General features: G+C 38.0%; 1 protein-coding gene across 1 annotated transcript; it reads left to right on the top strand.

The window, feature by feature from the left end:
- The first annotated feature begins 366 nt into the window (after nucleotides 1-366).
- csnk1da (casein kinase 1, delta a) lies at nucleotides 367-19007 on the top strand. Its single transcript, XM_033970592.2, has 9 exons — nucleotides 367-851; nucleotides 10175-10285; nucleotides 13087-13235; nucleotides 13353-13581; nucleotides 13980-14150; nucleotides 14231-14379; nucleotides 14452-14620; nucleotides 14701-14813; nucleotides 16007-19007. Exons 1-9 carry the CDS (start codon nucleotides 776-778, stop codon nucleotides 16055-16057), a joined length of 1218 nt encoding a protein of 405 aa, XP_033826483.1. The 5' UTR covers nucleotides 367-775; the 3' UTR covers nucleotides 16058-19007.
- The last annotated feature ends 1507 nt before the right edge of the window (nucleotides 19008-20514 follow it).

Genomic DNA, 20514 nt, shown 5'->3' with positions numbered 1-20514 from the left:
AAAAGTGGGTAGGCTGCCCAGACAACATTGATATGCTGATAAGCAGGATAAAAAGTTCACTTGTTTCTATAAATTGTGCGATTCCTAAATGATGCATGATACAAGATATAGCTCCAAATGAGCCCATAGGTCTACCTCCAGATATAAGCTTTGTAAGCATGACATTGGCTTGGAAAGGCATCAGGAAAGCTATGTGATCTAAACAGCAAGTAGATGTTGGCCATGCACTAAAGAAATACAGTGAATATAGCTGACATTTTTAGATTACAAACGTTCTGTATATTAACGTTTTGTTTTTGTCTTGGCTTCTCTCTTGTAAACATCTCTGGTGACCCCGCCTTCCTCCCCCAACCCGGAAGTGATGTCAGACTGGTCGGAGAGCCGAACAAGGCAGAGAGCAGAGAGCCTCCGAAACCCACAGGAAAAGACTAATACAAAGGCTATCTCTTCAAAATCCATCTTCATCCTTGGACGTTTTACATTTTCGGATATTACAACCTCTCAGAGCATAAAGTACACATTTCAGGCTTTCCGACAAACCTCGTATTGTAGCGATATGACGTTATTATTATTTTAAAACAAGTGGTGAAAGATTGTAGGAGCTGATTCCTGGGGAGACGTCGTAAAGAAGACTCTATATGTCGTTTTAACGTATTTTCTGAGTCCAGATTTTTGCCTTGTCGGATTCTACACAGGCTTCGCTTTCTAAAGAGACATTATTTTTTTATTCCGAAGCTAGCGAGCGCGCTTGCTAGCCGTCCACAGATCGCAGACCATGGAGTTGAGGGTAGGAAACCGATACAGATTGGGCAGAAAAATTGGCAGCGGATCGTTTGGAGACATCTATTTGGGTAAGTTTAATTTTACGAAAGCTGTCAGCGTGTGTGAAGTTATTCCCTGTCGCCTGCCGCCCCCGGGTATAATCGTATCGGGCTTCAGATGGTGCTTTTCCGGGGTGTCCAAAAGCGGCTCCAGTCAATCAGCTGTTCTCTGTTTAGTGTTAGCATCTTTAGCTCGATGCTAGTTGGCTCTGTAGCTTTAAGGCTAATATTGAAAAAAATAATGCTTAAATTCAGACCTGAGCATCAGGTATACATTAATAAAACACAAACCATTTACTATATACAAGTCATATTTAAGAATCAAATGTTTCAAATAAACCTGAAATGCTGACATAACATTCAAATTTCCTGTACGCCTTTATCTCATCAAACTGCTTTGAGCAAATACTCAACTGGCTTTTAGAAATCTTTTATCAACATAGAAGCCCCAAACTAGTTTATATACATATCTACAATGGCATACGTTTATTATCTTATTTTTTTACATTTCAAATTTTGTTGTACCGTTTTTCTAAATATTAAGATACAGGTGTGCAAATTTCAATCCATTAGTGAGATTGTTTTGTAATTGGCCAACTAGTCAAATAATTATTTGTATTTTGCATTCAGACTTTTCAAATATAATACTTTTAGCAATAATTTTAACCAAATTGAGGGTGAAATTTGGTGAAAGCATATTGGTACTTCTAGATGGAGAAGATTTACAATTAATAAGTGTGTTATTGAAGAAAAGCAGAAGTTGTTGGTCCTATCTTGACATCAGGATCTATGAAAGGTTTTTTGGCTTGTGTTTTACTGTGTTTATCAAAAAACTATTATGATTATCTTAATAGTTGATTAGTCATGATAATCCTGATTGTTACAGTGCCATAACACAAGATATAACTGAAATTTCCAATATTTTTAGTGGTAGCCTTTTTAAACAGTGTTGATGTAAATGTACATAAATGCTATCGCTGCTGTCATCAAGCTAGAAATGGTTAATAAGTGATTATGTAGGTGTAAAGCTTAAGGGTGGTACACATATTTCTCTAATTAAAAGCTTGAAGACATTGATTTGCTATGTTTTTGTATCATCTGTGCCAACTTCCCAAAAAACGTGAGTGGGGAGCTTTGAACATTGTGTACTATTAAAGCTGATTGACCAAATCTTGGTCAGGTACTTTCATTTACCGTTACACTGAAGGACCAGAGTAGGGGTGGGATAGTATGAATTTTCTACGGTATGATAAGCGTGACCAAAAATACTACGGTATGACAGTATATCGTGGAGTTGCATATTTTATAGAGTTCAACAAAAACAAGGGACTTCATAGTCTTAGATGTCTACTTTGGTGTGCAGTGCTTTGGTAAAACACAGATCAATTATCCTAGGATGTGCATGCATTTAGATAGTAGCTATATTATTAAGTGAAATATTATTGTAAAAATACTGTAGCTTTCAATACATTGTTTGACCAAGTCTAATTATAAAATTAATGCAGCCCATAATGTGCTTCTGCTCATCAGTTAACTGTGTGGGTGTATTACTTCACGAAATACATGAAAGTGTCATTCATGTCCGCGTTAGGCATCGGTGCATATCTGACGCAGTGTGATGGCCAAAATGTTGTGGATATAGGAGCCACATTTCATCCTCTGAGCAGTTTGGACAAAGTTTGAGGAAGGAAAACGTGCAACCAGAGTAATGCATTTTCTGTAGGTCCTTGGCAACAGTGGTCTACACACAACTGATTGTGTTTCCAAGCTTAAGAATTAGTCATCGGCACAACAATGGACCTGGGCATTGATAATTCATGAGGCTTTTTTACTTAATGCTGTGGATTCATCACTGGCAGCTACTCAGCTGTAGAGAGTGCAGTGCTTCTGGCTAGAAAACACTTCTAATTAGCTGTTATCTAATAGCACAACACATGCAAAACAGTTTGAGAAATAATTGGGCAATCATTTTGTCATGATAAATTTGTTTGGTTGCTAATTGTTATCCTAGGTCACACGTCACTTGCAGTTTACTTAGTTATAAATATTTGTACAAAATGTGCAGAATTTAACAGTTGCACATCATGAACCAAGTACTGTGTTATACCTTGTTCAAATTCTGTTTTTTGAGAAAACAGTCAAATTCAAAATGTTTAAAATGCCAATGTCACATGATACAAGTTCACCAAAATAAAATCTGGTTAAAAATATACATATATATATATAGACAATACATATGTACTACATAATTGTTTCATACTATACTCCTCTTTATCTCAAAGTCATAAACCGATAAAATTGTTTTATGTCAAAGTACTAGATTTCCATTTAAAAGGAGGGATGGGCACCTGTCACTGGATCTAAAATATATCTTGTTTTTCACACTGATAATTGAACAATAAATTTTTCGGCCTATACCTGAATTAATCATTACCTAGAATCACCAAATGTTTAGTGCTTTTCAAGTGTTTGTTTGTGGTAATTCTGAATAAATAACTTTCTATATCGCTTTCCCAGCTCCATGCAGAATATTTATGTAATTAGGACAATAACTGAAATCTGTATCATTGTTGTACTTTTTAACGGTTCCCAGACCTGTTTAAAATAGTGTTGTCACGATACTAAAATTTCTCGATTTTGATACTAAGGAACAAACTGTATACTCAACAGCGGTTCCGATACTACAATGATAATTAAAAACACTCTTTAGACAATAGAATGTGATTTTCAACATTAAATAGTAGTATTTTTTTATTTTACTATGGTCTTATCTCTGTACTCCCTCAGTGGTCCATGAGTGTACACTAGTCTATGTGTCTTATACTTGTTCTGATGCAGCTCAAGCTCATTCTAAAGCTATTCAGGAAAGGTACATTTATATCCTGTGAATGAGACTTTTTTAGTATGGATACCTGCTCAAATGTGCTAGCTTCGATACTAGTTTTGGTATTGATTAGTATCTGTTTTATTATACTTTTGACAACACAAAAAAAAACCTAAATAAGCCACTACAAAAAACAAAACAATAAAAGTCCAACAGCCTGCCACTTTTTACATGTAATTTGAAAGAAAAATGTAAGTACTTTGCTTTTAGTATTGCGTGTAAGTTAGGTGGTAGTGTTCTGTTTTGGTTGTTGCCGTTTGTTGTTCAAGTGGAGGCCCAGAGATAAGCCTTGTAGCAGGTCCCATAGTAGATGTGTAACAGAGGGAGTGTGAGCGTTACATAAGCGCACACGGCGTCTCTGCATCTGAGTGGCTGCTGCGCTGTGACGCAATGCTTAATCACACGCGCGCACACAGAAAATACACAGAAAATACACGCACACACTGAGGGGAACCAGCTGCCATTGGCTTAGAACATTCTATTCACATCTGAGCACTGTGGACTCTCGCTATGGTTTAATCTGATTGTTAGAGAAATGAACTCGCATCAACAAGCTAAACTTCTCAACAGTCTTTTTTGAGAGCAAAAATACAACCACTTTCTGTTAAGAACTTTCACACACATACTGAAAACTTAGTCTGTTGAAAAAAACCTTCATAGAGGAGAGATATTTATATCAGTCTTAAAAGATTGTACTCCAAAAATGTTAAACCTTAATGTAAATTGTTGGCTATTTATGCCACCTTAACTTTCATACAACTGGTCAAATACTAGGAAAAATTGGAATGTCAATAATCCTGAATAAAGTGTTTGGGGGTTTTTTTGGGTTTTTTTTAACAGTAATTAACACATTGTGAGGATCTATAGAGGAGAGTGTTAAGCCTATAGTGAAGAGTTTTTGGCCGTTGGTGTCGGATTTCAGGATGCCCCCCTTGACAGTTCATTTACTGCACTTGTAAACGTAACTTATACTGCTTGTTTTAGCGTCGACTAAGTCTCTTGGACATGGAAAAGGGATTGGAAAAAAGCTAAATATATACATAGATTGGAGATCAAAATAATCAGATTATTTCAGTAACTGACATTGACAACTAAGGAGCTATACCTGATTTTTATATATTGTGTATTATGTGTGTGTACATGCACACATGCGCGCATACACAAGTAATATTTTTTTGCCCCAGTACAGATATATTGTAAAACCAAGCAGCTCTTAGATCATTGGATTGGACAATTAGATGCTGTCGTTAGCATGTTAGTTGTTGTTAGCAGTACCATGATGTCAAAACTCTGCTCTGGTCTTTGAGAGCTATGAAAATGTATAAACTCATCGTTGTGAATGATTAGGATGCTCAGAATGCATAAGGTAAGTGAGCAATAACTTTAGATGGCTGCAAACCGTTTAATATGAACTTAACACTGCTTGGTCTAAAAATATGTAAAGTATTGACAACGATTCTGTCCTGTCCAAGTGTTGCGTGCTATTTGTTTAGCTGCAGCTGCACAGGGCCACTCCAGGTCAGGGCTTTTATTGTGAGCAGCTGAGGAGCACAAGGCACACTACACCTCCATTAGGGTAACAGATTCACCTGAGTGATGGATCACTCGCACGTCACATACACGTCCCAACACGCTGCCAGGAAGTTAAGGCTACACTCCCCAAACTGGATTTTTCCTCCCTCCACCGATCCTATGCTTATGTAAGAGTTTCGAAATGCATTAACCACTCCAACTTGTAACGTTTTGGAATCAGGCATGTACTTTGTTTTAGAACTGCCCAGACTATAAACAAAGGAAAATCCATAAAAATGTGATCCACTTTTAAGACATTTAAATTTGAGAATAAATGCGACAGTATCCATTTTTTTGTCATTTAAATATGTACGTGGAACTTCTCTGATGGAGCATTTGCCACTTACATGTCCCCATGGTTATGTCATTTCTTTGCCTGTAATGTATGTAGTATGGCATTCAAACATATCTGTCATGCATTTATTCAAAACACCTTGAAAAACATGCATTCTTACTGTGAATAGGGTCGCCTCTTCACAGATCTGAGTTGTAACTTGGTACAAAAGACAAGTTTAATACCATACTGTGGAACATTCCAGGCTAAACGAGAACATTTCCATGGAGACAAGTAGATTGCTGACTCTGCACCTGAGAAGTTACAGCGTGCACCTTTAATGACACCATTTGTTTAATTTGTAATTGTCTGTGTTTTATATATTTCAGACTGATGGAGTTTACCCTTTTAAACCCACACAAAACATATCCATTAAAACTGTGTGTAAACAGTGAATGTCCCAAATAGTTCAGGCTGACAATACTGGTTTTGCTAGTACAGCGACATAATATTTAAATGATTACATGTACACAGGACTCAAAACTCAAAACACATCCTTCATTTTAGTTTTGGGAAAGGTCGTCTATTTTAATTTAGCTTAAAATATGTAATTTCTAATAAGTAAAAACATTATGTAGCAAGAAACGTTTTGTCCTCTGAATCCACCTTAAACCTACCATCTGTTCTGAGGTCTTATTTGACAAGTGTCGGCTAACAGAAACCGCACTGTGTAAACTGATTAGCTATAAGCCGCGTATGCTAACAGGGTGTGTGTGTGTGTGTAGCCAGCTCTCAACAGTGAAAATTGACATGCGATGACATAGATACTGTAACGAAGTGACTCATTTTTTGACGTCAGATGAGCCCTCCGTTAACACTTGCTAGAGGGGCAGGATTGTGCGATGAAGCTAGTGTGAATGTTCCAGAAGAAGACGCTTTTTCCTTGAATTGTGCTGCCATCATAAGTGAGAGGAGAGGGTTAGTGCTGGGAAGAGCTGACTCAATCTGGTGCTCACTTGAATGTAGGATGTGAAATGTGGTCATGGATCGCTTGGAATGTTAACAGTAGCCATTTTAGGATTGTGGCAAGAAAATCCGTTTACCACTTTTTTGCCTAGTGAACATGTGAAAAATATGATATGAAATGTTTTTGTGATTTTTGTCACAATTATTAACACCATGACCAAACTGAAGTCCTCAATTCACTTTCACTCACATTGTCTAATACATAACCATTCATCTAGTATGTGACCAGCTTTATCATATCAAACTTTATGAATAAGAAAGTCAAGTTAATGTGATACTGTGATATAAATAGCCAGATTAAAAAAAAAACTTGACTTTTTTTTTAGTGTATATTGAATTAAAAGGACTTACTTGCATTCATTTGTACTTTTTTTAATTATACTATGACTTGAATAATCACATTTATCAAATAACCAATTATTATTATTATTATTATCTAATTACAATCCAAATTATGTTTGTAGAGTAGATCAAAATATACACTGACAAATAATGACGACTTATGGAAACATACATTCATTACCATTACACCACATCAGAATGTGTAAGAACACATATAGCTAACTGACAAAATATGAAAAGACGCGTTTAATTCTGCTTTTAAAATCCTGTTAATGAAATCTAACAGAAGGAACATAAAAATATGTCAATAATTCCCAGTTATAACTTTTCACAAATTTTTGTCTTGGGTTACATTGTTGTATTCTTACCAAGTAGAGGCTGGAAAAGTATTTGTTTTTGGACATGTCTAGACAAGCTACTTCAGTAAACTCCATTATGTAATATTGCTGCATCAAACTATTTACATAACAATAAACAAACATTCAGCTGTCTAAATCAGTATGATCCAAATTGAAAATTTGTGTTCAGTTATTTAAAAAAACAACAACTTTTATATAATATTTTAAAGGATTTCAGATGGTAATTTAAAAAAAAAGACAATTATATTTTGCCTATTTAATCTGTTATTTTTATTTAATTATCTGTTAATGTTGAATAAATACGACAGCTGAAAACCTTGTGATTGAAAATATTTACATTCAGATAAAAATTGCTTTTAGTTCTTTTAGTGCTCGTTGTAGTCCTGATAACTAATACTGATTATTTTAGCAACAATTAACCTGCTTAGATGTTGAAGCTATTTGTAATAAATAAATAAAAGTTTAAAAAAAGAAAAAAATGTATATATATTTTTCAAGCTTGTTTATTCATTAGTAAAAAATACTTATATCTTTATTTATACATTTAATATTTTTTCCATGCTTGTTAAAGTACATGCTGATAGTGTACGGCTGCATGAAAACACAGTGTTCTCTAAAGCCTGCACACTGTACTCAGGATAAGCCTAAACATGTAAGCGCCCCAACAGCCTGCTCCAGATAAACAACAGCACGTACACACCCTGCAGGGGGCTTTCACCACCAAATCTGCCCACACAGTCCACATTCTATTCTACTACTGCACCCACCGCGGGAAACGCCACTCAGCCAGCACCGGCCCAAACCCTGCCCCCCATGCCCTCAGAATCAATGTACTACTCCATCCACACAGCAAAGGAATGGTTCAAGTCTTTACTGTACCGATTTCCTGCGACATCAGAATATGCAGATACATGCAGTGTCTGGGCTGCAGTTGTAATGCATAATCTGCCCATTATTCAACCCTCAACTATGTAAGACTTGGCACCAGACATGGATCAAATTACTCCTGGATATAACTAAAACTAGATTATCCAAGAGCAATATTACATCAGAGAATAAGATTTTGCTCAATGTAGATTTTCAATTACTTTTTATTCCCTTTTTAAAAACAAGACTGGCTTCAAATATAATTTCTTACATATAGTCCAGTTTCTCCCTCCAAAGGTTAAATAATTGATAGATTACTCGATTACTAAAATAATCGATGGCTGCAGCCCTACTATTTTATATGTAATAATGCACTATTAAAAATAGGTTTAGAATGTTTTTTTGCTTGCCAAATTAGTGCACCTCAAATTGTCCAAACCAGAGATCCAACAGAACTTCATTGATATTACAGTGGAGAAATTTACATTGTCATAGCGCCTCTTAACAAATAGATTTAAAATAAAAAATAAAATGACAGCTATCCAACAGCTATTGAAGCCTCGTGTCTGGTCCATCAGATCAGTGGCATTAAGATAGACTCCAGAGGTGTATCGCAGCCTGCCCCGGGCCACACCACACCCTCCTGCTCTGGCCCACATGACCTCATCCAGAGGCAAATCAATAAGTGCCCCCTCCCTCTCTCCCTCTGCCTGTCCGGACCAGATGGGATTACGTAAGGCCGTGTCCAGTGTCAGTTTTGCACAAGGAGCTGGTGGACCCTTTCACCATATTTAGAAAGAACAACCCAAGTCATAAGCACACGAGTTGGCAGCAAGATGTATTACTACGGTAACTAGGACACTGAATTTGCATTTAGGTAAATGGGAAGATCTCACATCCAGGAGCATTTAATATTTGAGAGAAGAGTGAACTGATGAAGTATATGCATTTCAAAATGGGTTTTAACTACAGAATTTGCAGTTTTTTGATGGTAAAAGAGGATACTTTTTGTTTGCTACTTAAATGATTTAAGTCTTTGCGACTTGCTAATTCCATTCAAATGGCAATTTTGATTCAATTCCAAATAATCTTCCAGCTCTAGCTTCCAACCATCCATAAGTGTGTGCTGTCAATCAGAGAGTAGAGCATTTGTTGGCATTATTTTTGTCTTGATTTTAAAACATGAAAAACAGAACTAGTTCATTTCAAACGGTTTGCTGTGGTCCAATGTTATTCCTAACTTTCTAATGCGTTCCTAACATTGTAATTATTGACCACAATGAGGTTGTAAATGCAGAGTTTTGCCTTCATGGTAAAGCTAACAACTAGCGTGCTAACAGCTAACCAGCATTACTTCCTGGTTCCTGAATGATAAAAGCACTTTATAATTGTTGATCCAATAAAAGGTGTTGGTTTTGAGTAATAACTTTTATTGACATTATGTTATCAGGCAAGTGAACAAGTGAAATATCGTAAACTGACAGCCTGTGTTAAACATAGTGCTACACCCACCAACCCTCCCATATGGGTTCATGGGGAAACATAACGTAACAATAATTAGATGCAGACAGCCTACGGTGGTCTTCTTTTGGCCATAAGAGCTGCTTTTACAATGTATGTGTACTGGGGCAAGACACATTTTACATTACATGAAAAAAATCAGGTACCATCCTTTTAAGAGATTGCTTTATGTTTACGTAATAATCATAAAAACTACAATTTATGTAAAAACTAAAATGCATTTTCATTGATATTCTAACGTTAAGAGTTAAAACTTAACAATAACTTAAATTTGTCGGCCTTGACATTTTAAACTAACATCAACTGGTTATTGGTCTTAAGAGGAAGCCAAAGATCAGATATTGGTATTGACTGAAATAAATCTATATAAGACCAACCCTGTTGGCGATGTCATAAAACCTGTTATTGCTAGCATTTGGCACTACAACATGCAGCTTTATCTGTGCTAGAATTCTTTTGGTGATGTTTTGACATGTATTTTTAAATGTTTCTATCTTTCTGTGTTCAGGTACGGACATCTCAGTAGGAGAGGAGGTGGCCATCAAGTTAGAATGTGTGAAGACAAAGCACCCCCAGCTCCACATAGAGAGCAAGATCTACAAGATGATGCAGGGCGGAGGTACGTGACACTGGGAAAATACTACATGTACAAAATAATTATTGCATAAAGCATGCTTGAAACCCATTGACAGAATATGCCTTATCTGAGGCATATTATTAATAATAAGGAAAATGATTAAATAAAACACCATTTACAATGTGGCAAGAGGAATTAATGTAGGCTGTGTGAAACATTACCAGGACATAGGATAATTACTTAGGCATGCAGTGGACTTTGGGTGGTGGTGTCTGATAAAGCTAAAGTTGGCATGTCTCTGCATGTTGTCAAACTAAGCTCTGCAACTTGGCATGTAACTACAACTTCATTTTGTTTGTAGGAATGAAAAGGGATTATTTGTTTTTTTAAGTTGTTTTTGATCAATCTGTTACATGCAATTGAATAAATGCAAGCCAGATAACGAAATGCTCAACTGTGAAACATTCAGGCAATGCCCTTAGAGACAACCAAATAGCAAGAAAAGTTAGTTTACCTACAGTGACAAGTATAGCCTTGGATACAAAAAATACATTAGGTCTTTATCCTTTTTTACATTGCTGAATGAAACCATACTTAAAAAATTACTAATTACAGAAAAACCTACACCCACTGATCCATTCGTTAAGATGAGCTGACTCATTTACTACCTGACCTAGCGTTGGGCATGAATTGCACATGAGGTAGAATCATCCTGTTGTTTCACACACAAATATTGACCGATGGATTTTGCATTTATCTGCCTCAGTCCTTGTTTACAGATGTCTTTTTTCAAACGGTGATCATGTTTCGTAGCCTGGCCTCGAGTCCGATGCCTGGCCTCCCCCTCTAATATCACACGTGCTAGCACCTCATGGCTGCATTTTGCTCAGTGCCTTGTGGATAGTGACAAATACCTGTCCAATTAGAGCTGCATGAGTGAGTGACACCAGGAGTCCACAGTATGTCCAGAGCTCAGACTGCTTCTGTTGAAGACTAGCTCAGACTGCACTTTGTCACACAGGCTACTGACAGCTAGAGCTGGATGCGTTTAGTTGTTTAGTCGATTGGGGGTTCTCAAACCTTGACGCCAGGGACCCATCATCAGTATCACCTCCTATCAGTCTCCACAATAGTGTCACAATATGATTGAATTAAACCACCATTATAACCAGATTTGGATGAATGATTAATTTCTCATAGTCTTTAGTTTATTGATGTAGTTGTTTCCATTAAAAAACGGCATCACAAGAAACAGTAGTATTTAAGTGAAATAATAATTTAAAAAAGACTATTTAGACAATAGACTGTGATTTTCAACATTAAATCGCAGTACTTTCTTTTTTATTCCCATGTGGCCTTATATCTGTGTATCAGTGGGGCAGGTAGGTTCCATAGTGGTCCATAGGCGTATACTAGTCTGTGTGTCTTATATTTGTTCTGATTCTGCTCAAGATCATTCTAAAGCTATTCAGGAAAGGTTCATTTCTGTTCTGTGAATGTAACTCTTGGTATCAATTCCTGCTCAAATGAGCATCTAGTTTTGATACTTCGACAAACCTAGTCTTAAAGTCGAACAAGCATGTCTTAAGTCGACTAGCAGCTGCTCTGTTTAAACAAACTCTAGTAGAGTCCCTGTTAGGAGACACACATTGTAAATAGTAGTTTTTGCTTATGCGTCTCTATGTGTATAAATAGTACAATGCTGAACAGGGCAGTTTGAGTCTGTAGAAGGACACAGCAGATGGTCCCGCCTGAGCCAATCAGAGGCCAGGCCCAGGCAGGTGGGCGGGGCCGTCTGCTGTAACAGTCTGCTGTGGGGGCATGTGTCCACTGGACAGTCTAATCACATACTCTGAGCTCTAGGTTTAGCTCATTATACAATCAATATTACACAGAGCCACGGTGTACACAATACACATCTGCTGCAGCCTTTTATAGCCACACTGTGTTAAAACAACTAGATGCCCAAATATGGTTGTGTAATTAATATAATTATGATTTAGTCAATATTCAGTCATTTCTAGGGCCTGTCGACTAAATACATGTCTGGTGAGCAATCTAAAAAGGGGGAGCGTGTGCCCTATGTATCTGATCCAAACTGCTCTCACGAGACTACTCAGAGTTTATGCCGTACTAGGAAACAATGTATTTATATCAAGGTCAAGACATTAAACTTGTCAATCATGAGTTTAATATGCCTTTTTACATATACATACCAAAAAATATAAAATTTTCAGGTAACTCACTCTTACGACAACTTTTCCTTTCTGCTGTTTCTGCATATAAATCTTTATCATCTAAATGATTAGTCGACAAATACAAATTTTGGTTGACTGAGACCAAATGGCATTTTACAATTTATCAAAAACTGATTTGGAGCAGATGTAAGGTAGAGGTAGAAATTGGACAGGGTTTTTTTGGGGGGGGGGGTTTGTATTAAATTGCACGGCTCGAAAGTCAGTATTGTTTTAGGAAATAAATATTAAAAGCCATTTGGATTTGTTTTAATAGGATAAAATACAATCAAAAATGAAGAACATTTTATTTCATTTTGTCATATCACCCAGCAATCCACTAAAATGTTTTATACTTCTGTGTGATAAATCTGATATTTTACTTTACAATATTTTTCGTTCAGAGGTTTAGTTCAGTAGTTTTTGATGTACAGTGCCAGGAGATACTTGCTGCACAGTTGATTTGTTGTTGTAGTTCCATACCATTATTAGTAAAATATGCATTTTTTAAAAATATGGTCAACTAAGAGAAGAGACAATGCATTCTTTCTAATGCATGGTCCCATTCTGAAGTGCAGTGTTGTTAATGTGTTTTGGTGTCTTGTGCAGTGGGCATCCCAACGATAAAGTGGTGTGGAGCAGAGGGAGACTATAACGTGATGGTGATGGAGCTGCTGGGCCCCAGTCTGGAGGACCTGTTCAATTTCTGCTCCAGGAAGTTCAGCCTGAAGACTGTACTGCTGCTGGCTGATCAAATGGTACACTACACTCACTATACACTACACATACTACACTCTCTGCACACTCTGTATCAATGCAAACACAATCACATACTGTCTGAATACTGTACTGAGTGTGTCTGTGTCTGTCTGCAGATCAGCCGCATCGAGTACATCCACTCCAAGAACTTCATCCACAGGGATGTCAAGCCTGACAACTTTCTCATGGGCCTTGGTAAAAAGGGCAACCTGGTCTATATCATTGACTTCGGCCTGGCCAAGAAGTACAGGGATGCTCGTACGCACCAGCACATCCCCTACCGTGAGAACAAGAACCTGACCGGCACCGCGCGATACGCGTCCATCAACACACATCTGGGCATTGGTGAGAACTCTTTATATATGTGTACTGAACTTCTCTCTGAACCAGCCAAACTCGATTTCAGTATGAAGAAATTGACGCAATAGTCTATACCAATTATAATACCATAATGAAGATTTTAAAAAGTTCCTTTTTAGTAATAGAAAGTAATTTTTTCATATATAAATAGTACTTTATTCATACATATGTATACTTGCTCTGATAAAGCGCAAAATCACATCAGACTAAAACTGTTCAGGAAAGCTCAAATTCTGTTAATGTTATTTTTTATAGTATAAATACCTGCTCAAATAAGGATCTAGCTTTAATATTAGGTTTAGTATTGATTAGTATCTGATTTTAAATAGTTTTGACAACTCTAGCCTTCACATGTCCTCACATGTCTCCTTTTGTCATCACAGAGCAGTCACGGCGAGACGACCTGGAGTCTCTGGGCTATGTGCTCATGTACTTCAACCTGGGTTCTCTGCCCTGGCAAGGCCTTAAAGCTGCCACCAAGAGACAGAAGTATGAACGCATCAGTGAGAAGAAGATGTCCACACCCATTGAGGTCCTGTGTAAAGGATACCCCTGTAAGTGTGCTGGGTTTGTCATTCTGTGCCCAGAGTAGTGTGACATGTGTTTTTACTTATTCCTTGCTTGTTCTTCACAGCCGAGTTTGCCACATACCTGAACTTCTGCCGCTCTCTGCGCTTCGATGATAAGCCAGACTACTCTTACCTCCGCCAGCTCTTCAGGAACCTCTTCCACAGACAGGGCTTCTCCTACGACTACGTCTTTGACTGGAACATGCTCAAATTTGTAAGTGTCCAGACCCCTGTAGTACTGCTCGCTGTTTTAGTGAGTGGTCTCTAACATGTGCTCTGCATGTAGGGTGCTAATAGAGCAGTGGAGGACGCAGAGCGGGAGCGCAGGGAGCGGGAGGAACGACTCAGGCACAGCAGGAACCCCGGGGCCAGGGGCATGGCCTCAGCCTCAGGGAGAGCCAGAGGAGGACAGGACGTGGCTGCTCCATCCCCTCTGAATCCAGCCTCTCACACAGGTACAGTACAGGAAACACAGGAGCCACAGCACAGAGGGACCATAAATTTACACCATATCTGTGTGTGTGTGCGTGTGTAGGGATGGAGAAGGAGAGGAAAGTCAGCATGCGCCTGCACAGAGGAGCTCCAGTCAACATCTCCTCCTCAGACCTGACCGGACGCCAGGACACCTCCCGTATGTCCACCTCACAGGTACTGACCTCTGTTCACTACTTACACACTACCTCACAGGGCTACTGTCAGTGCTCAACACAACCACACAGGGCTAGTACTCCAAAGAAATACAGGGAAATCAGTCACATGCACTTCAATAAACTGGTTATATGCACAGTAAAATATTATAAGATTCTAACATTCTCTGTGGTTCAGTGCATTTGCAACATGATAGGAGTAAACAGGAAGCAGTATTGTCAGAAACAGGGAAGTGTCTAACAGTTTAGTTCAGCTTATACTTTGGATTTCCGCTTCCTCTAAACATTTGTGTCCCCAAGGCGTCATGGTTCTTACTAGGCCACTGGATCCCCCTAGTGGTCAACAACACAACAACAAGATAAGACACCTTTCTAACACACTCTGACTACATTAGATACAAACGTCAATCCAGTGTAATACTACTGAACTAGCTGTACACATGGTAAATAATATATTGCATACAGAAAAAGTCAATCCAGTATTAGATGCGTGTATTCCCACTGGCTTGGGATATGACTTGCATATAAAGTGGTTCCTCCTGTTGTGATCTCCTCTCACTGTCCTCATTAGGCTCCACAGCTCATGAATAACCAAGCTCGGGTGCATCATTTATGAAGCATATGCATTTATTAGCACCCTTATGGAATCCTCCTCTCCACCCTCGGTAGCAATGTACATTTAGGGACAAAAGACGAAAGTCCATTTTGATGTGCATTGAGCTCCTGGTTTTATAAGGACAGTGTCAATGAACAGTGTTAATTTGATTCAAGCTCCTGTCGAATGCATATCATTTGTTAATATTAAAAGTGCATATGACATGGTTTTGTGGTTTTCCTGTTACGACTTGGTTTGGTGGCATAGTACCTGTGGTAATTATTTATCATAGGTAAAGAAAAGAAAGAATCAAAAAATACAGGAAGTAGCTGTGAATTCTTAAACAGTACCTCTACCTACACTTCGTTCCAAATTATTATGCAAATTGCAAAAGTGTCATAAAAGGAAATTTTGTTTTCAAGTGGAACTCATGCCAGGTGAGCATGCGGCTCATTGTCAAACTTTTTTCCCATAAATTCTTAAATCTAATTATCTTAACTGCATTTCAGTGATATTAGTACTCAAATCTGTCATATTAACTTCATGCAAATGCACATGTACATGTACACCCTCAACATCCATATCTCTTTGCATTCCAGGCTCTGTCGCGGGTCACGCCCAGCGGCCTCCAGTCAGCGGCCCCTCGGTGAAGCCCTGCCCACCCCAGGCTCTACTCGCGCACCATGATGGCCTCAACAAGCTCCGCCCACAGCACACCCCCACACACTCCCCCCACTCTCCGGCCGCCTCCCCTCCCCAACCCACGAGTGTGTGCGCGCGTGTGTATACCAGCCGGGACTGTGGACTCTTCTGTCACTCCCTACCTCCCTGCGCTTGAAGCAAGGGAGCTATCCTCTTGTCCATTTTAGTTTTGATTTTAGTTTTTTTTTCCTCTTTTGGTCCTTTAATATTTACACTTGACGCGGTGGAGACGTCTTAGCAAATTAGTTGCGTGGGGACTTTGTATAGAAAGACACCGAACCAACATGGCAGCATTGAATAGTGCCTAAATTGCGTGTCCTCCTCAAGACTCAATGTTTCTTTTTTTTTTTTTTTTCGTTTTTCCTCTTTAGTTCATATACATTTTTGGGGGGTTTTTGTTGTTTTTAACCGGGACTTGTTCTCTGGAGTTGTTTTAATGCAGGGCTATGATGTTATGCGGCTGCGATGTGCCCATTTTAAACTGGTGCATCATAGTGACATGTCTGTATATGTGTGTGTGTATGTATGTGTGTGCGCGCGTTTGTCTCGGGGTCATTCACGCTCCGACCTGCAGGGGGCAAACGTGTTAATGACTTTTAAAACATTTTGATTTATTCTATTTCGGATCTACTGCCTCCCGGGCCACAGTTAGTTTGTCATTCAGAGTGGATCATGAAGGGTTAGTTCAGTATGGTATAATTTATGATTGTTAGCCATTACTTTGGTAGGTACCGGGTGTTCATTTTGTTGGAGACTTAAGAACCTGTATTACCACCGATAAATAATAAATGTCTTTGTCATTGTTCAGTGAAACATTATGGTAGACTTGACATTTAAATGGCCCGTATTGCACTATTTTCTGATCTATATTATAATGATGTTTCCTCATCAAAAGCACATGTTAAACATACAAATCCTCTATATTTAGGCACCTAAATGGAAAACTCTGTTCCACCTTGTGATGTCATGTGGTAGTACAGGAGGTCCTCTACTGTGTTTTAAACGCTGTACACCTTCACTAGACTCCTTTGTATAATTTCAGCCCTGGAATTGCCACCCTCTACTAAGCAAAAGGGAAAAGGAGCTGTTAACTTGAAAACTACCACTTCATGACATCGCAAGGTGGAATAGAGCATTTTGAGCTTTAGAGATGTACACAGACTAATGGAGAATTAAAGAAAACACAGCTCCAGGTATGTTTTTGATGAGGTGTCACTATTATAACATGGCTTAAAGCTCACAAGATTCTTGGCCATACTTTGAATAACTATACAGTATTTTCAGTAGCTTCTTAGTCGTGTACCCCAACAGCCAATGGGAGTGTGTTTATGATTAATAGAGCTGAAAATCCACATTAGAAAAATACTGAACTATCCCTGATGCCCTTTCTACTTGGACCTTGTTGGACCCAAGACCAAAATCTAACTTTATTCAACATTTCATGCATTTTTTTTATTACTTAACTTATTACCATGCTATTATTAAAACACTAGGATTAACCAGGTATTTCAGATTTCAAAGAAGAAATTTGTCAACCTGCCTGTTCATTATACAATTTATTAAAATGTATGAAATTGATAACATTTTCAAAATAAGCTGTGACTGAGCATACATTTAGGCTTGAATTGTATGCACTCAAAAAGATGGCCAACGTTTGAATAGAGCCGATTGGTAAAGTATCACTCCACCGTCTTGGATACCATTTTGTTTAGTCCACAGGTTGATGGTAGAAGACGGCCCTGTTTTTAGCTTACATGTAGCCGAGGAGGTGCGGCGGGTTGGTGCGGACTGGGCATGGTTTTAAAAGGTTGCGCTAGATAGTAGGCTCTGGATGGACAGAAGGGAGGGCGTTGCCACAGTAATGTGTAAACGAATAGACCTTAAAGCGTAATTTTTTGACTCTTATTTTTTTATTTTATGGTAAGGCTGGGTTAGACTCACTTACTAGCATTATCTCAACTTAAGGATGCACTAAGTAACTTTTCTGGAGTATCTGCTACCTGCTTGTCTCCATGGATGTTTTTGCTTAGCTTTCAATGTTACACAGTATAGCATTAACCTTATGTTATCTCCACATTGCCAAGCCGTTGATTCTACCAGGCCAAGTTAGAGGTTAGAGCAGCATGTGTAAATGAAAAAATGCAAAATGGATACGCTTAATGCCATGTTGTGGAACATTCCAGCAAACAATATCTCCATGGAGACAAGCAGGTGCTCTCTCCACCAAAAATGTTACACGGTGCACCTTTTAATCATTTTTAACTGCAATTTAAACCCTGATATACTAAGTACTTTGAATGACCAATCATAGCTGGCCCTCCAAAGCATACTATCCAGCACCAACATTTAAAGGAACCCAACACCAAGTCCAATAATGGTACTCAAAACTCAGGACTCCGACCAGTCAACCCCCAAACCAATGAGTCCAAACACGTTTTTAGTAGAAAAAGTGGTAGACATTTTGTGTAGTTGAAAGGTATTTGGGGCTTTAGCGGTATCTTGTATTGTCTAATGTTGTGAATAGGATGTACTGCCCTTGTTTTTTTCCATAGACAAGGAGCAAGGATCGAACGGGGAATGCCTCACTTCAGTAGAATTAACTCCTCTTCGGTATAACTCACCTTTTTGGGGCTTGAAAAATACATCATGAGTTATTAACTGTCTCACCAATTGTAATTAATACAAGTATGTTTTTTGTTGAATTAATGGGGGACATTCTGTCTGTTTTTTGCTTTGACTGTGAAGGCGGTCGAGATGATTGTTCAAACGACGCATCTCTGTGTGAACTCTGACCCCCAAACCTCCCCCTCCCACACCTAAAGACTTTTGCTCCTCATTTGTAATGCCACTGTATTTGTGTATTTTAAAATTGTGTAAATAAATTAATAAGTACTTGTATGTCGTCTGTTATTGACTAAAAATTTTGTATCTGAATGATTTGAACTAGTAGTGGTTTAATCTTTTTTAGTTTTGTGTTGACTCAAAAATGGGGTAGAGAAGTTAAAAGTGAGAATATTGCAACTTTAAAATAATACTCAAGTAGATGTACAAAGTAGTAGTGCAAGAAATTACTTGAGCAAAAGGTGAAGCTCCAATCTGGTGTTTTCAAAGAATAGACACAACATGAGACAAATTAAATCATATATGACGGAGGTGCAAGAAACACAAATGTCCTAATTTAATGTTGTCATAAAGCTTTTAGCACTTAGACTTGCACTGGGAAAAGAAACGATAACTTTTACTCAAGTAAAAGTGCTGTCACACTGTACAATATATACTAAAGCAGAAGTGAAAGTATGGGCTCTGAACAGGACAGGTTATAAACAGGACAAATAAAAGTATGAAATATGTAAGGATTAATTGTATTCTCTGATAGTAATAATAAACAGATTACCTAATACATGTGATTCACATCAGCAGAATTGTTGTACCAAAAATTCACAAACATTGAATCTTAAAGTGTATGCATTTTTTTTCCCTTTCATAAACCTGACCTAACTGAGGTAAACATGTTCAAATCAAATGAGCTTTTACTGATATTGTAATGAAGATTTATTCTTCATTACAAAACATTGTCATAATTTGGCACTATATAATTAGGTCTGTAAAGTATGTACATTTAGTAGTGTGCACTAAACTTGTATCTCGATGTACTAATGCTGAAATGGTAATAACACGAGAATACCGGTAAAATGCAATCACATAAAATACAGTAGGAGACATTGCTGCTCGGAGAATCCCTGGAACCCCCCTGGTGACTGGTAATGGTAATCTAACCTAAATGAAACAGATTCTAGCTGAACTCTGAGTGATTGTAGCTTTTTCTGAAGAAACTGGTGGAAAACAAATGTGCTTTCATATCTATCTAACACTCCTCCTGCTTACATCACAGTTATGTCTGACTCTGAGGACTAGACTAACTTTTATTATTGTTTTGAGGAGATTCATGTTTTTGATTTTCAGTTTGGTTTAGTGATGGCAAAATTCTGTACAGTACTGTGGATCTATAAGGTGTCTTCGGACGTTTGCTGGGAGCTGGGCCACAAGACGTTTTTTCCCATTTACGTCATAAAATAAAATAAATCCACATAGATCCATATGCTTCAGTTTAAGTGAGCTATGATTTTTGTGTTTGCGTGTCGCGGTCATGTGTGAGTAGTATATGGTGTGAGGGTTATAAAGACTCCAGATTACAACAGATAATCTGTACACGGTGTGCTTAATCTACTCATGGATGTGTATACTTTAGCTTTTATCATTTTATTTTTATTTTTGGTTTAGGGCTTTATGTTACATTTTTTGTTTTATTTTTATTATTATTTTTTTTTGGTTGTTTGATATTGTTTTTCTTTTCACTGGTTGTTTTACACCATGTGGCATGGTGTGAAGAGGGGGAATTGTAAAG

Source organism: Periophthalmus magnuspinnatus, chromosome 8 (assembly GCF_009829125.3).
Source record: "Periophthalmus magnuspinnatus isolate fPerMag1 chromosome 8, fPerMag1.2.pri, whole genome shotgun sequence".
Taxonomy (NCBI): domain Eukaryota; kingdom Metazoa; phylum Chordata; class Actinopteri; order Gobiiformes; family Gobiidae; genus Periophthalmus; species Periophthalmus magnuspinnatus.
The sequence above is the reverse complement of the archived record's forward strand: the minus strand, read 5'-3'. Positions and strand labels throughout refer to the sequence as shown.

Coding starts and splice junctions, on each gene's coding strand:
- csnk1da (XM_033970592.2), top strand. CDS start 776: ATGGAGTTGAGGGTAGGAAACCGATACAGATTGGGCAGAAAAATTGGC. Junction 10,286..13,086: donor CAAGATGATGCAGGGCGGAG/GTACGTGACACT, acceptor TGTCTTGTGCAG/TGGGCATCCCAACGATAAAG. Junction 13,236..13,352: donor TGCTGCTGGCTGATCAAATG/GTACACTACACT, acceptor GTCTGTCTGCAG/ATCAGCCGCATCGAGTACAT.